Source organism: Rhagoletis zephyria, unplaced genomic scaffold, assembly GCF_001687245.7.
Source record: "Rhagoletis zephyria isolate East Lansing unplaced genomic scaffold, Rhagoletis_zephyria_1.1 Rzeph_scaffold_01434, whole genome shotgun sequence".
NCBI classification, from domain to species: Eukaryota; Metazoa; Arthropoda; class Insecta; order Diptera; family Tephritidae; genus Rhagoletis; species Rhagoletis zephyria.
In genome coordinates, this window is record NW_016158518.1 from 46,714 (window position 1) to 63,932 (window position 17,219).

Sequence of the window (17,219 nt, forward strand, 5' to 3'; positions counted from 1 at the left end):
TCGTCCTGCGCTTCTGGCTGGGAAGAATCATTCCTGACATTGCCCTCCGTTTCTTGGATATTAGCTCCAAATGTAGAGCCCGAGGGGTTGACTGCTTCCTGTAGGTGAAGCAGCTCATCCACCGCTTGTTCCAAAGGTGTGAGGCTTTGCTGGACGTACGGACCTCCTCCTGTGGCCANACCAAAACTTTATAGTACACAAAAGAAACTGGATTTATTAAGTTGTCTTAGGAAACAATTCAACCCAATTCTTACCTTATTCCACTCACGTCCGTTCCGCATTGGAGGTCCGATGGCGTTAAGTTCGGCCGCAAACTTTTCCCACAATTCTGCCCTACTCTTCTTTGAGGAGCCGAAATTTCCCATCCCCTTGGCAACGTCTGGATTATTTTGCATGAGTTCCACTAGCTTTTCAAACTGTTGCGTTGTTGTTCGTTTTATTATGAAAAATGTATTGTATTTAATGAAATTATGTACATATAAAACCAATTACTAACGTCTTTTTCATTTTGAAGTGCGAATCGAGAAAATAGGAGCCAAATTTTGACATCTATGGCGAAGCGAATGTCGTTTTTTCCCTAGTGGTAATACACGAAATTCATTTTCGCCACTCGTTCGCCATTTTGCGGCGAATTCGCCAGTGATTTGCATCTCATAATTCTAGAATGCGAAGTTCGCCGATATTATCTTTCGCTTCGCAAGTGATAATACCCGCCGAATGTCAGAAAATAAAGCGAAAAAGCTGTTTTATTACTTCACCTGTTTATTGCGCCATTCATCCCACCTGCTTGTACCGAGTATACGTTCAAATTTAGAAGTCTGAGAGTAGGTAAAATTTTACATATTTTTACATCACTACTTCGTACCACAGGTTCGCTTCGTCTTCGGAAACGAAATCCACAGTTCGGATATGGTGAAACCAGTGATGATAATGCAGAAATTTTAACTGAAGATAAAACTCAAAACAATATTCTCTGTGTTATATGTTCCATGCCATGTCGGAATTATACCAGGTGAAGTAATTAGAGCGAGAAAAAGATTTTGACAATACCTTATTTGAAAAATTCCCTTTAAAATTTGACTATAGAAATTAGTCAAGAACGTAAACCTATCGGTACGTAAACCCGGGTCAGCTGACACGATCTGTCTTACCAGAGCGCCATGTAAATGAAAACTCAACACCGCAGAATTTTTCTGTAGTTGTAGCCCGTAGCGCAGAAATCTGCGGAATTTAGAGTTTTCCGTGTCAGCTGATTTCTTCCTTCTATAGATGGTTGCCACTTAGTCAGTTTTGCAGATGGTAAAAAAGTTATAAGTTGCTATTCAAAATATGTTTAAAATATTTGAAATTTACTATTAAATAAGGTTTTTGTTGAAAATTAAGTAGTTTGTATTTAGCTATGATCTATTATAGCACGAATAATTGTAGTTGAAAAGGTAAGTTTATGAAAAGGCATTATTGAGTGGCAACACTGTAGTAAGCAACACTGAGGGCTCCAGTAATCGACAAAATTCTGCGTGTACAGACTGCGTTTAAGTATACGTTCTGCGTTCTTGACTAATTTCAGCTTAAGGCAGCCGAATGACAGAAAATAAAGCGAGAAAGCTGTTTTATTATTTCACCTGTTTATTGCGCCATGGTTCCATGCAAACATTTTAAGGTTTTCCTGCACTGTTTTCAACCTATTAAAAAGCATGCAGATAAAATTCATACAAAAGCGTTATGTCCAATTTGTTGAGCAGTTATTAAAGACGACTCTTTTCCTATATTTTGTTAGACTTTTCATAAGTAAAAATATTTTGTGAATATTACTTTCTTCATATGAATTATATCACATTTTTTGTTTAATTGTATTTTTGGAATAGACAAAGTTCTGTTTCCTTCTGTAAGTAAACTTTTTTTGTTACAAATAGTATAAATAAGCAATGCGAAATAAGACAAAATTTGTTTTATTTCCAACCTTTTAGGAAATAGGTAAAGCAAAACTCCGATTTTGGTATTATTTCCTATTTAAGAGTGAAATAACGCAAATTTTTCGTTATTGCCGTTGTGTTATTTCACCCCCTCTCCCCTCCGCTAAAACATGTGGTAATATTTTCAATTTTATTAATTTTGCAGAAAAAAATTGCAAAATTTTACTAAATGAAAACTGTGAAACCACTTTATTTGCCTAGATAGGTGCGTTAAAAAGTTATTATTTGCGTATACATATCATAATAGTATCAATTTCAGAATATTATTCATGGAGGAAATAATTATTATGTACGCGGCTATTATTGTGGAGCAAGAAGAAATTATACATAGAAGAAGACTTCTGAGGGAACTCAGAGACAACAGTTTTTTTGGACAGTTTTTACACGTTTGCAGTTCGGGGTGGTCTTCACAAAACTGGAGCTGCTCTTGTGTGGTGCATTCGTATTTTCCACGCCTGTTACTACACGAATTCATAATAAATGAAATAAATTTCCCTATTATAAAATTACTCTTCCGGCGTTTCGTAATCCGTTGCTGCGGTGTATTTTAATTAAAAGAAATCCCGAACAATTAAAATGTAAACAAAGGACACCTGTTTCACTATAGAGAAACTTTCACCGCAATTGGCATGTAAAACGAGCTTTTCGCTTGTCATTATTGACTGTGCATACCTATGACAGCACTTGATGGCACGATAATGACAATTGAACTGTGACAATTGACGACTGTATCAACACGCGAATAGGGCTGTAAGCGTCGTGAGCGACCGTGAATATTATTTAAAACATTTAAAAGAACGTGAGTGTGCGTGATTTACAAAACCATCAACGTGAGCGCGTGTGAACGTGAGCCAAAATCACTCACGCGCCTATCTCTAGTTGCTACCCAGAGACCATTGGTGTAAATACCAGAAGGCGTGAGCTGCCTGAACCGGATAAAAAATTGTTTTTGGCCACTCCCTGGTGAATAGTGACCAAACAATTTTGCACATGTGCTGACGTATGCACCCGGAACTATTCAACCATTATAGTTGTACATTTAATACTCTAAATTTCCTATAAATATGAACTCATTTTAAAAAAAACGTTATTTAGCGAAATCTCAAAAATATGGGAGAAAAAAACCAGAATATGAAAACAGTGAAAAGTATACACATGTAATGCCTTTCCATCGCTGTGGAGGCCTCCCTCTTCCTCTCCTATCACCAGCTGGTTACCAGTTAAATAATTTCAGAGCTGTATGTTAATTAGATGCACTATGTCCACGTCGCTGTAAAGCTCATACAGCTCATCGTTCCAACGCCTTCGGTACTCTCCGTCGACAATGCGAAAAGGGTGACAGGTAAAAAGTTCAAGGTCAATTGAGCCTGGTGCGTAATAAAGTCAATTGACATTATTACAGTTTCAAAAGCGAAATAAGGTCAACAAAAATTTGGAAATAAAGTAAATGATGCTATTTCCACATTTAAATGGAAATAGCCTCAACAATGCTTAAAGTATGTCGGTTTAAAGAAACAAATGTTGTTCGTGCATCGTACCTGACGATGCGGTGTGGCGCGCGGACGCGGGTCTCCGCGAAGCTACGCAAATTTAATGTTTGAAAGAGCAATAATGTCAATGGATTTTATTGCGCTTTTGAAAAGGTAATAATGTCAATCGACTTTATTTCGCACCAGTATGCGAAATAGTATCAATTGACCTTTTTCCGTTGATCTTGTTACCTGACCAAGACTTTTTGTACGTCGAGAGAGGACTCTACTCCTTCATTCCCTACTCAACCCAAAGTAGCACTTGTTGGCAATAATGAATCTGCGTTGTATTTCGATGCTGATATTATTATCGGTAAACGAAATTCTCTACTTTCTTGATATTATAACTGTCAACAGTGACGTGAGTGCCGAGGAGCGAATGCAGTGATGCTTGTTTGATGACAGGATATACATACTTCGTCTTGTCCTCTCTATAAAATGTGGAAAAAGCAGTTTTTGTGTGGACATCATGGCATACAGGCCTGTCGAAAGCGGCTTTGAAGTCAACAAATAGATTTGGGGTCTTTTCCAAGATTTGGCGTATCTTTCATACCTGGTCAATGGTGGCTTTGTCAGGTCTACAGCAGTGGCGGATACAGGATTTTATTTGGAGAGGGGCGATCGGGATCAACTTGTCAAATAATGACAAATTACAGGCATCTAACTTGAGCGGAGTGACCAATCGAAGCTACATGACCTACAAGCATCCAACCTGCTTGAACCCTCATTTGTTTTTCATGCTTACATGCTTTTCATGTTTACTTTTGAGAGGTTTCATTTTGTGAATTTGGTGCAAGGTCCATTTACAGAGTCCCCTAAAAAAAAAAAAAACAATTACACTATTTTGTAAAAAAACATAAGATAAAAAGTTGTACGTTGGGTTTATTAAAGCAATATATTTATATAAATATGTATATAAATACTTATTTTTTGCTTACAATGTTTGTCAAATGAAGGATGTAATTAAATAAATTATTAGCTTATTCAGAATTTTTATTATAATAAGTTCAATTGCAAACTCTATTTTGCGCTTTTCTTTTGCGAATTTTCTATATTCCTTTCAGTTTCAATTTCAATATCTAAGTGTACGTGTCAAAATGCAAGACCTATCAGTCTTTCTTTATTCATGGTACTACGGAACCATGTTTTTAACCGGCGAAGGGTTGAAAAACTTCTTTCTGAAGTAACGTTACTAGCTGCAAGCGTAGCCATTATGCGGAAGCTATTCGTCGCATTTGCCAAGAACTTCTGCTGCTGCATGATTCAATAATACAAGGTTCGATAAACTGACAGTTGTCTCTCTCGCACCGCTCCCTTAGCAGTGGCACGGTGTTGCTTCTTTGCAAATTTACTTGGAAAAAGTGTAGCTTTGCTATGAAATATAAGTATAAGCTTTTGTCAATTTGTTTATTTGTATATGCATATTAAGGACATTTAACTGATGAAAACATAAATTCTTTTTAAATTGGATGTTTACATAAATCTCATAGTAGTTTTATTTTAATTCTGAGTCCTTTTGCAGTTTTTATACGGCTAAATACCACATAAATTACGTAATTCACGTAGATATATTAATATTTCGTTCAATAATTCCTTCAATATTTCCTTTAAAATGCCAGATTTCCTGCAAATACATTAGAATTTACAAAAATAATTTCACTACTAATTGCCTACTTTGCGTACTTATCTACTACCATTTTCGCAACAAGGGATTGCTTTCTTCTCCGTTCTCTGTCCTTCGTAAAAGCAACCTTTGTAAGGGAGTGTCAAACCGCGGCTGTCAATAATTATCTAACCTTGTATTATTGAATCATGCTGCTGCTGATTTTGGGAATGGCATTTCACTTACTTTATTTGTCAATAGTTCTGACCACACTTTATACTCTCCTTCCAAAATGATAGCGTCTTTTTCTAAGAAACAATCGTTTCGATTTCGAAGCGATTTTACGCGTTCGAAAGCATTACTTTTTCATATAGCGAGTTATATTCCCCAATTTTAGATGGAAGTAATGAGTTCAAATCCAAAATGTTTATGTATTGTATATTTCGGCAATATTGCTTTGCGATTATAATCTTCGGCTTTAGATGCACGATAATTAGCCCGAAAATTTTGTCTATTCGCTATCCAAGGAAGGACTATGTCCACATCCAATTCCTTAGCGACATCGGTAGCTAAGTTCCCTTTCAGACACGTCAAGTCTTGCTTTCAAGTTTGCTCGTTCGTAGGCGAAGGAGGTGAGAAGAGAGGGGAAGAGTACAGATACCTCCGTACCGTCAATTCGTTTCAAGTTTTCTTGTCTCTTTTGATCTTTTCGTTGCTTCCCATTTAAAGAACCAAGGACTTGAATTCAATTAAAGTTGACGCGTGTGGAAGCAAATAGAAAACACAAAAGAGAATGTGAAAAAAATTGCTTTCAAGACTTGACGTGTCTGAAAGGGGACTAACGTGGCAAGCGCTTTTTCTACGCATTTTGCTGTTATCCCCCTGATATAAAATGAATATATTGTGTTAATATTAATGCATTAGACAATGTATGGCTCATTTGTGCGTATTTTAGCAGAAGTGGGCATTCTACTATATTTCATCCCTTTAATCTTGTAGTACATCGGGGTAACACTTATTAAGCCGGGACTTATTAATTTGTATTAACCGTTGAATAAAGTTGTTTTCGTAAATACGCTCTTATAATAAAAAGTAATAAAAACGCTAATGAATGCTTATGGAAATGTTTTTAATTTTTAGTAAATTTTTCAAGTCATTAATATTTCTATGCGCATGCAAATGTCTGGTTACATATAGTCTGTTCCTTTGAACTTCGGACTAAAACCTGTGGAACTGTCAAACTACAATTAGGAGAACAGATGCATAAGTGCATAGGAACGCAAAAAGCACTATTTCCTGTAAAAACGTCAGTCGGTTTGTTTACATGTCATTTGTACAACACTGATTTAGCTGAAATATCACTGAATAATTATTAAAATCTATACATATTCAAATATTTCGTTGTTTACTTCCATTTTTTAACAAATAAAAGGTTCTTAGCTTTCACCGCTTTCAGTTTTTGTTTGCACATGTAAATCAGCTGATCGTTTGACACTTTTCATGATCTTACTGGAAAAAATACTCCGGACTAAATCCTGTAACTTCTGACTAGGAACAGTTGCTCAGTTACTCTCTCAAATGTGTTCCTACTTACAGGTTTTATGTCAATAGGAACGACTTCCTGTAAGTTCTGACTAAATCCTGTAAACCGGACTGCTATTGGAGCAGACTAAGGGCCGGTTGTTCAAAGCCTGGTTGGCACTAATCCCTGTTTAAACATCGTTATCGACGTTACTGACACCGTTCTAAATGCACAGAATTGAAAACGTCGATAACGATGTTAACCTATGATTAGTGGTAATCAGGCTTTGAGCAACCGGCCCTAATAGTTGAATGTGAAATTTTCTACCTTCACCGCGGACATTTATGTATGCCATTTTGCTCACGCTGCCCCAGCAGTCGCAATGGCCGAGTGAGCAAAGCACTAGACTGCCAATTGAGAGATCCGAGTTCGAGTCTGAGTCGTCGGCAGTGGAGCTTTTTTCTTTTTTTATTTCATTTTTGTTTTTTTTTTAATTATTTTTTTTTTTTAGTTTAGATTTTATTCTTTTAAAGAGAAAACTATTTTTTTTTTAATTAATTTAAATTTGTATTTTTTAAAATAAATTTATATGATATTAAAGTAATTAGATTTCTTTCCTAATAAATTGTGGTTAAACTATTATTTCCTCGCTTCAAAAAAAAAAACATTCATTAAATAGCGTCTAGCAGATGAATATATGTATGTACATACATATGTAGGTATGTATGCCATTTATATTTTACGTCTACGTTTACACAAATATATGGAATTATATCAAACTATAACAAATATGGAGTATAATAAATATTTATTATTAACAATAATGCAGCTTTTCTCCGTTATTTTTAAGATTCAGTGATTTTAAATTTTATGCCGCCAGCATAAACTCGTCGTAGTGTATCTGAACGGATTCAATGAATGCTCTCTACGAATTTCGAATTTACGTTCGTAGCCATTCGGATTCTGTGATAGCACTTTCGTAGGTTTCACGAAAATCGACGCTACGATGGATTCTCTGATAGCCCTGAGTTCTTAACACAACTATACGACAGTCACATAATGACAATATTTCACCATATATCTTAATATTTTTTAATTTTAATTATTTGTTTTTAAAAGTATATTATATTTTTTAAAAAAATTAAAAAAGAAATCAACAAACTTGGTCAAAATTTTGAGCTTTTTAATTCGATTTTTAGGAAATATTTTAAGTATGCAATTTCATTTACCATAAATTTTTGGGAATTATTTTCGTTCAAGGTGTTGCTCATTTTCTCTTTATAAAAAAAAATCGTCGAAAATGCTTCGTATGGAATAAAATGAATAACATAAAAATAAAAATAAATTGCCAAAAATCTTGCAGTAAAATTGAATGAACTAACAAACTGCATACCCAAACTAATTCTTAAAAATCGAGTTAAAAAGTTCGAAATTTTTACGAAAGTTTGTTGATTTTTTTTTTAAATGTTGCTCAAAGATTCAAGTTTGGATTTATATGGATTTTGTTCGCCTTTCTTATGGCAGAGCAGACTTAACTCCAGTCGTCAGGCATGCATTCATCCGTCCATATTCTGCATTAGAGTTGATACGTGTACCTTATCAGCTTCTCACCGCCGTACTTAAATAGCTCAGCTGGCAGGCTGTCAGCTCCAGCAGTTAGTCAGTTTGTCAGGCGGTGGAACATCGCCTACGCCATCATCGACTGGAGGCGCAGGTTCATCTTCAGCACAACTTCCAGTGCTGCTCCCATTCAGAAGAGCGGCAAAGTGTACCCTCGTTAATTTAGCAACGTCCTGGACATCAGTCACTGGTTCGACATGGTTGTTTATACAGTAGTTCGCCCTGGTCTTGAACACAGTATAGACAGTAACCAACCTTTTTGGGTTGTTGTTGTAGTAGTCGTTGTTGTTGTAGTTATATTCACTCCTGAGGAAGGCACGGGGTTGTGTGCTGCTATTTAATGGCCTTCCTCAGACTTTTTCTTAGATTTCAGGGTTGTGTGCTGTATTATTATTAGATAAATAAATTTAAGTATTTGTCAAATCGTGATTTTATTAAAAGAAAATTATAAATGGTGTTGAAAAACCAAACAAACGCTCGTGCGAAAGCTCTATTTTTGTGTATTGTTAAAATTTATACATTTTGTGGACTTTATGTTACTTGAGAATTTAGACAACGTGCGAGCTGCCAGGTTCTGATATCAATATAATTAACACAAGCTTTTCCGACTGGTTGCCTTTCAATAAAAAGAATAAACAAATATTCGCAAATAAATTGGATTTATTTTATAACTGACAACTAACCTACGCTTTTTGTTCTTTTCTCCATTTTAATTTTGACTCCTTATTACCGCCAACAACTTTATGTGTATACATATTTAAAAGCCGTCAAAATTTTGCGTAGACCAACGAGCTAGGTAAAAACTATGGCATTCGTAATCACAACGAGAAATCTCAAAATTTTTGTGTGGTCTTTCCAAATTTTCTCTTTTTAATCAGTTGGCAAAGGCCCTCAGTGGCAGCGCTCCGAGCGTTGAGATAGTAATTTCATGTCAATTAGTAGAAAAGTTCCATCTTGAAAAAACTTTTTATTATGGCGAGAAAATTTTACATTTCTGCTGTGCAAATTCGTAATTTTTACTGTTGGAAATTTTTGACAGTTGCTCTGGTTCAAAAGAAGTTAAGCAATTAAAATCAGAAATTATACAAAAAAGACTTGTCTTTACTGACATTTATTCTTCTAGAACTAAAAGCCTTGAATTTATTAGACGCCTTAGTAATAAAATCAAACCATCAGGCCGGGTTGAAAATTTTCATTTAATTAACAAAATTTAGTTAACAAAAATTTACAATCCGTAGTACTTTTCTATCAATTCGCAAATGCGTTTAATTTAAATCGTTTAGAAAATGCGTCATTTATGTATACCATTTTATGTGGAATTATTCAATAAATTTCGTTTTACACTATACTTTTTGAAACTATTTGGAGTTAATTATTTTTTGTTTCTTAAAAGCAACCCTGCGTGCTTGGAAGGCGTGTGTACCAATAATTTCATCCCTAGCATATTCATCCCCGAGGAAGGCAGTCGCCAAATTCACCGAAGGTTGTTTACTGGTTATATTGTGGTCTTGAAACTTACTCTCTGTTAACTAACTCTATGTTAAAATTTTTTGGAGGTTTTTCCTGTCGGCCAGCATTTCACATACTTGGCACTCAGGTATTTCGGCGTCTCTATTCTTATTGCAGAAAATACGTCTCGCTTCCCTGTTCATCTCTCTATAAAGGTCCCACAAGCACGCGTTTCGCTCGATCGCAGCGTGGCCCTGTGGCACAACCAATGGCCACGAAATTAGAATTTATATCCGTGCGGGATAGTTCCAGTAATCTTAGAGATTTATTTCCGAAAATAGAATTAATATCAGATTCCTGCCTAGAAAAAACTTCTCATAAAAGAATTGTACTTCTCTCCATTTGTGTTATAACATTAGGACACACCATAAATTGGAGGAGAAGCTCGACCAATCACTTAGTAAAAGTGTAATCGCCAACATATTATTATTATTCGAATTAATATCCTTTGCGGGTTGATTCTAGTTTTTTTTTTAAGATTTATTGTCGTGGTCATTATTTCGACGAGCTTTATTGCACCGCATCCCTCACTATTTATGTACATATATTAAAATTACATATTATGCACGTGTACCACATAATATTTATATAAATACTTTATAGGTGTCAATAAAAGAGTTTACAAGTCCTCATCCCTTGTATCAATGTATGGGCACAGTGCGTTGCCTACTATTGTCACAAAATGATCCGGAAAAATGGAAACGGTTCCTGGAGCTTGAATCACTAGAAAAGCAACGTCGAGGCTCTATGCAATGGAAAGCCGACTTAGAAAGTATCGGTAAATTTATACCAAGGTATGTTTTTCAGACATTTTTTATACAGCGTGGCGACGAATAACTGTTACCCAGTTTTTTTTTTTGAGAAATAAAAGGGTCCTTTATAGATTTTGCGAAAAAAAGTATTTTATTGTCAATTTTCCACAGATTTTACTTTAGTTGTATTAATTAGTTTCTAAATTTAAATCCTTATTTACATTTGAAAGCTGTGTAAACTTTGAGAGAAAAGTCAATTTAGCACGCAAGTCTTTTTCAGGTGTATTTTTTCAAGGCTTTGTATAAAAAAAAGAAAAAGTTAACTGTATAGGGTTGAACAAATGAATGGCCGTCCTAGTCAGCAGTTCTGAGTCTATTTGATTTTCGAGAATGAGGCCTTATGTTGGACAAAAGGGGGAGTATAAGGGACTCAAAATGGAGAAAATTAGCCTACAGTTACAGAAGATATGGAATAAATTAACTGACGAAGACCTGCGTGCCAAATGAACTTTTCTCTCAAAGTTTTGCAGTGCTAGAAAATGTAAATAAGGATTGAAATTTAAAAGCTAATTTTTACAACTAAAGTAAAATCGGTGAAAAATTAAAAATAAAATACTTTTTTCGCAAAATCTATAAAGGACCCTTTTATTTATCAAAAAACCTGGGTAACAGTTATTTGTCGTCATGCTGTAAACCGGTGATTTCCAAAGTGGTCCAGGTGGACCCCCAGGGGTCCATGGGAGACTCGACGGGGGTCTACGTTGGCTTTAAAAAAAATATGGGGGTCTATGAGTTGTAAGTGGGGGTCCACGAAAATTTATTTGGTTTCGATAGTAAAGAACCAAAATGGTTGCCTGATAGCCTCTTTATTTAACTTTAATTTTTTTGGTGTGTATAGTCCTCCTCACGCACTGCTACACTTACCGTCACTTTGTGTTTTCATACGTGGGAGAGCCTTAAAGGCTACCTGCAGATTAAAAAGAACCGGATGTTGGTATAATAGGTTCATTCCTTATCTTTTTGGACTAAAATCTGAAAAGTGTCAAAATGCCAGAGCGTAAGCAAAATGCGCTCACTAAAAGAGAGTAACAGGANCAGAGTGGGGAGCGGCGGAAATTGCTGGCAGCAGAGATTTAAGCACTTGTGTATTTTCAACGCTACAGGATAGTACGCCACCATTATCTTTGTTGAAGAGATTTTATAATGTTGAGTTCCCTGAGACGGACTGCGTGTTTAATTCCATCACTGAGACCGGACTCACACATTGTCGAATCTTCACTGATGGCTCCAAAACTGACTCTGNGAATAACATTCACACAAGCACAAGCACAATAAACACTTGCTATATCAATTATTTTTTGCCTCCTTCCAATTTCAATTCATTTCTTTTACTTTTTAGATNTTTTTTTGGTGTGTATAGTCCTCCTCACGCACTGCTACACTTACCGTCACTTTGTGTTTTCATACGTGGGAGAGCCTTAAAGGCTACCTGCAGATTAAAAAGAACCGGATGTTGGTATAATACAGAGTGGGGAGCGGCGGAAATTGCTGGCAGCAGAGATTTAAGCACTTGTGTATTTTCAACGCTACAGGATAGTACGCCACCAGTATCTTTGTTGAAGAGATTTTATAATGTTGAGTTCCCTGAGACGGACTGCGTGTTTAATTCCATCACTGAGACCGGACTCACACATTGTCGAATCTTCACTGATGGCTCCAAAACTGACTCTGGGTCATGATCTGGGTCTTTTTCGAAGTTAGTGCGGATAAGCTTCACTTTTCTGTTGGGGAATATGCTTCGGTCTTCCAGGCTGAGTTAATTGCATGGAAACTGGGTGAATACTTCGCTCAGCAATGACTGTGAGGCATCGAGGGCATGCAGGTGGGCAAAACTCATGTTGCCTTCAATCTCAGAAGGTCTTTCTAGTTTTTTGCTCTCACTGAGCAGACGCCAGTGCAGACAAATTGTTGGACTGCTGACTGGTCACTTCAGGTCGCACAAAACTTGACTGTGGTAAACGTAAATGACAAGTCCATTTGCCCATCCTGCCTTGAAGAGCATGAGACGGTGAAACACTTTTTGTGCTTCTTGCTTGCTTGGTTGTTTGTCGATTTTNTTAATTGCATCGAAACTGGGTGAATACTTCGCTCAGCAATGACTGTGAGGCATCGAGGGCATGCAGGTGGGCAAAACTCATGTTGCCTTCAATCTCAGAAGGTCTTTCTAGTTTTTTGCTCTCACTGAGCAGACGCCAGTGCAGACAAATTGTTGGACTGCTGACTGGTCACTTCAGGTCGCACAAAACTTGACTGTGGTAAACGTAAATGACAAGTCCATTTGCCCATCCTGCCTTGAAGAGCATGAGACGGTGAAACACTTTTTGTGCTTCTTGCTTGCTTGGTTGTTTGTCGATTTTTCTAGACTCGTTCTTTTCTCTATTGTAAGCATCGTATATACTTACAAGTATGGAATCCTATGCCCCTTTTTGTCTATTCTCTTTCTAATAACGGATGTGCCTGCCAAACTGAAAAGCNGCATAATACAGAGTGGGGAGCGGCGGAAATTGCTGGCAGCAGAGATTTAAGCACTTGTGTATTTTCAACGCTACAGGATAGTACGCCACCAGTATCTTTGTTGAAGAGATTTTATAATGTTGAGTTCCCTGAGACGGACTGCGTGTTTAATTCCATCACTGAGACCGGACTCACACATTGTCGAATCTTCACTGATGGCTCCAAAACTGACTCTGGGTCATGATCTGGGTCTTTTTCGAAGTTAGTGCGGATAAGCTTCACTTTTCTGTTGGGGAATATGCTTCGGTCTTCCAGGCTGAGTTAATTGCATGGAAACTGGGTGAATACTTCGCTCAGCAATGACTGTGAGGCATCGAGGGCATGCAGGTGGGCAAAACTCATGTTGCCTTCAATCTCAGAAGGTCTTTCTAGTTTTTTGCTCTCACTGAGCAGACGCCAGTGCAGACAAATTGTTGGACTGCTGACTGGTCACTTCAGGTCGCACAAAACTTGACTGTGGTAAACGTAAATGACAAGTCCATTTGCCCATCCTGCCTTGAAGAGCATGAGACGGTGAAACACTTTTTGTGCTTCTTGCTTGCTTGGTTGTTTGTCGATTTTTCTAGACTCGTTCTTTTCTCTATTATAAGCATCGTATATACTTACAAGTATGGAATCCTATGCCCCTTTTTGTCTATTCTCTTTCTAATAACGGATGTGCCTGCCAAACTGAAAAGCTTGATGGCGGCCGTATTTGACAGGCTCGTTCGATGATGCGAACGGGATTGAAATGAAAGAAATGGAAGATGGATTATATGAGAAAGAAAGAATTATGAAATAGCAGAATGTCGAACCGAAACGAATTTCAAAAATCTGACAATGCGAATGACGTCAAAATGAAAGAAAAGCAAAATAGCGAAATGTCGAAACAGAAGAAATAGATGACAGGCACGTGTTCAAGGGTTTCGGGCAACAAAAAGTGTTGTTGTGTTGCGCCATTCATTATTATAAAAATTGTATGTGGTTAAATACGTTTTTTTATTAAGTTAAAAAAACTACATATTTCGCCAGCCAAAAATTGTATACATAAATATATAGCATCTTGCTATATGATTAATTTATAAAAACGGTATATGCTTATGGCCTTATTCATAACAAATAAAATAGATTTAAAGAGCTCTATACAGTGACATTTAAACAAAAAATCGATTTGTTTACTTTTTAGGAATTTGGGTATAACATTCAACTTAACTTTTTCTTCACCCATCTTTTTTTCTNTATATGATTTATTTATAAAAACGGTATATGCTTATGGCCTTATTCATAACAAATAAAATAGATTTAAAGAGCTCTATACAGTGACATTTAAACAAAAAATCGATTTGTTTTCTTTTTAGGAATTTGGGTATAACATTCAACTTAACTGGGTGAAGACCCATCTTTTTTTCTGTTTATTATTTTCAAATTTTTCTTTTCCTTAATACTCATTGANAGATTTAAAGAGCTCTATACAGTGACATTTAAACAAAAAATCGATTTGTTTACTTTTTAGGAATTTGGGTATAACATTCAACTTAACTTTTTCTTCACCCATCTTTTTTTCTGTTTATTATTTTCAAATTTTCCTTTTCCTTAATACTCATTGAACTGAGTTTCAATTACACCCAGCAAAAATCAAAATATTTTATAAGAAATTTGTTGACCATTTTACAACGGCATTTAAAGCTTTTTTTGTTCAAATTGAAAAGACTTCCTCCTTCGCACACTTCTCTCATGCTTCTTTATCGTAGTTATCATTATGTTCATAAATTTCCATACATTTTATGTCGTTGCCAATGCATTGTTTTCCGGCGTTTCCTCTGTGAACTTTTATAACTATATTCATAAAAATATTACTAATTTTGGTTTATAATTTTTTTCCATCTTGCTATTGCTGAATATCAAAAAGGAATTAATAAATAATAAAAAGTTAGTTACAATTTTAGTGAATGGTTCTTGCAAATAATATTATTTTGTGGTTGAAATGACTTGATCGTCGGCAGGAACTACAGTACATTTTGCTTTGCTGCCTTTATGCCTAAGTGCACATTTAAGATACCTACCCGAAAATGCGCATCTGAGACATTATTTTTTAAATTTATAAGGAAACTGCTCTGATAGATGCATTCAACATACATGCACATTGGCGATACCTGCCTTAAAAATTATGCAACTAGTATCAATTATCAAAGAAAGTATTACGTTTACCTGCACTGGCCCTACAATTACCTTATTTTACAAGCTTTTATTTATTTTGCTCATATCGCAGAACAAAGAAAATGGCTATCAATTTATGTAGTTATAAAAATAATAAGAAACCATTCGAAAAAAATTTCGCTTGCATTATTTTCTACGTGATAAGTGCTTTTCCATTATTTGGTTTCATAGGGATTCGGATAACTTCCTCATTGAAGTAGTAAAGAAAATTCGCTTAAGTGCCTTTTTCGGTTAGGTGCACAAGTTTTTCGTGCAAAGAAGGATGTGCAGCTAAGCAAAATATACTGTAATCAACTTTTTTGCCTAAACCAAAGCAGACGGGAAGGAAAAATAGTTGTTCATTAACGTATTTGTCTGAAATATCGTTCTTGAAACACGCTACTGCTTACACTGAGGGAAATAATGCATAGTAAAAATTAATACTTTATATTTGATTATCGTTTAAAAATGTTCGAATTTAAAAATAATATTTTCATACAAAATTTATTACGCACGTATTTGACTGTTCACTTCTGAGTATTTACATATATGAGTGTACATACGCACCCCAAGCATGCAGAGCGCCGCTCTGTACATACATGTTTATCCGTACAAATCGCGTGCTGTGGTGTTGATGGATATTCAACATTTGAAAGCAAATTTATATGCCTGGGTGTAGCTGAGTGCGAAAAGATGCTTGCCACAAGCTGTTGATGTCCGGAGATGGTCGGGTTCGAATTCCGCTGCAGGCAACATGCAAATTAAATTTTTTTTTTAGTTTTTGTCTTGATTATTCACTTCACGGATGCTTTTTCAGTACGAACGCGGTCATTTTAATATGCGCGTAATTGAATTGAATATTTACCAATATACAGTACTTTCGTTGACGTTTATAGTATGATCCATTACGTTTCTATTTGATTTTAATATTTTTTTCCCTCAGTGTACTAGTTTGTAAAAATCAAATTTTATCACTTAATTGTTATATTTTTCTTCATTGTGGTAAATTTCCACATCACAGCAGCTGGCTGTCAAACTGAAACCAAAAACGATAGCAGAACGCTCTGGGCGCAATCTTCTTTTCTATAATTACTGTACTGATACTTTGAATTTCTCAATTTTGGCAATTCTGATCTAAAAGTAAACGTAACCTCAGAAACTTTAAATGCAATGAAACTCACTAATACCCACTTCCGCAAAAATCACCTTTTTTCGTATTTTCCTTGTTAAAAGTTATTGTAAATCATATATTTTTATCGCCTTATTCCTAAAAAATAAAAACTTTAGAAAGCTTTTTAAATTGCCGTTTACAAACATTTTTCAATTTATAAACCTATAAAAAACGTTCCTTATCGAAAAATGTATTATTAAGAAAATTGGCTGTTCTCACATTTACTTTCAACATCCAATTCGACTTTGTTTACTATTTGTACAGATATGTCATCGCCGCCAGGACGGCGCAATCTTGTTTTCTATCTTTCTTGTCAAATGTGCATTTAGATCTAACTGTCATACTATTATTAATGGTTACCCATGAACCAAAAATACAAGATCACCTAATCAAAGAAGCAAGAAAAAAGTATATTTCTGAGTGTTTTTGACTTCTGCCTAAGAATGAAAACAAACAAAGAAAACGAAAAAGGCGCGGTGATTGAGTGCTATTAAATTGGTATTTGTTATAAAATATACAAAGTGAAACTTGGTGACAATTAGCAAAAACAGTTCATAAAATATGGTTTTCATGATTGAAAGTGTTTTACAATCGCATATCATTACCACGGGTCGATTTTTCAATGCCAACGTTCTGGCCACAAACGTGCACCCACTTTTCACGCAAATTTACGCCTTTTGGCAAACCAAACATACGCACAAACTTGTTCCGATCACACAGCACTTTATTTTATATCATAAATATGTAATAAACCAAAATTTATAATTAAAATCGCTGCAGAAAACACATTC

General features: G+C 35.6%; 1 protein-coding gene across 1 annotated transcript in view; it reads left to right on the forward strand.

The window, feature by feature from the left end:
• The window catches only part of SmydA-1 (SET and MYND domain containing, arthropod-specific, member 1), an 88,890-nt gene that overhangs the window by 10,895 nt on the left and 60,776 nt on the right, over positions 1-17,219 (forward strand). The window contains exon 3 of the mRNA XM_017617541.1: positions 10,360-10,550. Coding sequence (XP_017473030.1) covers positions 10,360-10,550 — 191 coding nt within the window. The remainder of the gene's footprint in view (positions 1-10,359; positions 10,551-17,219) is intronic.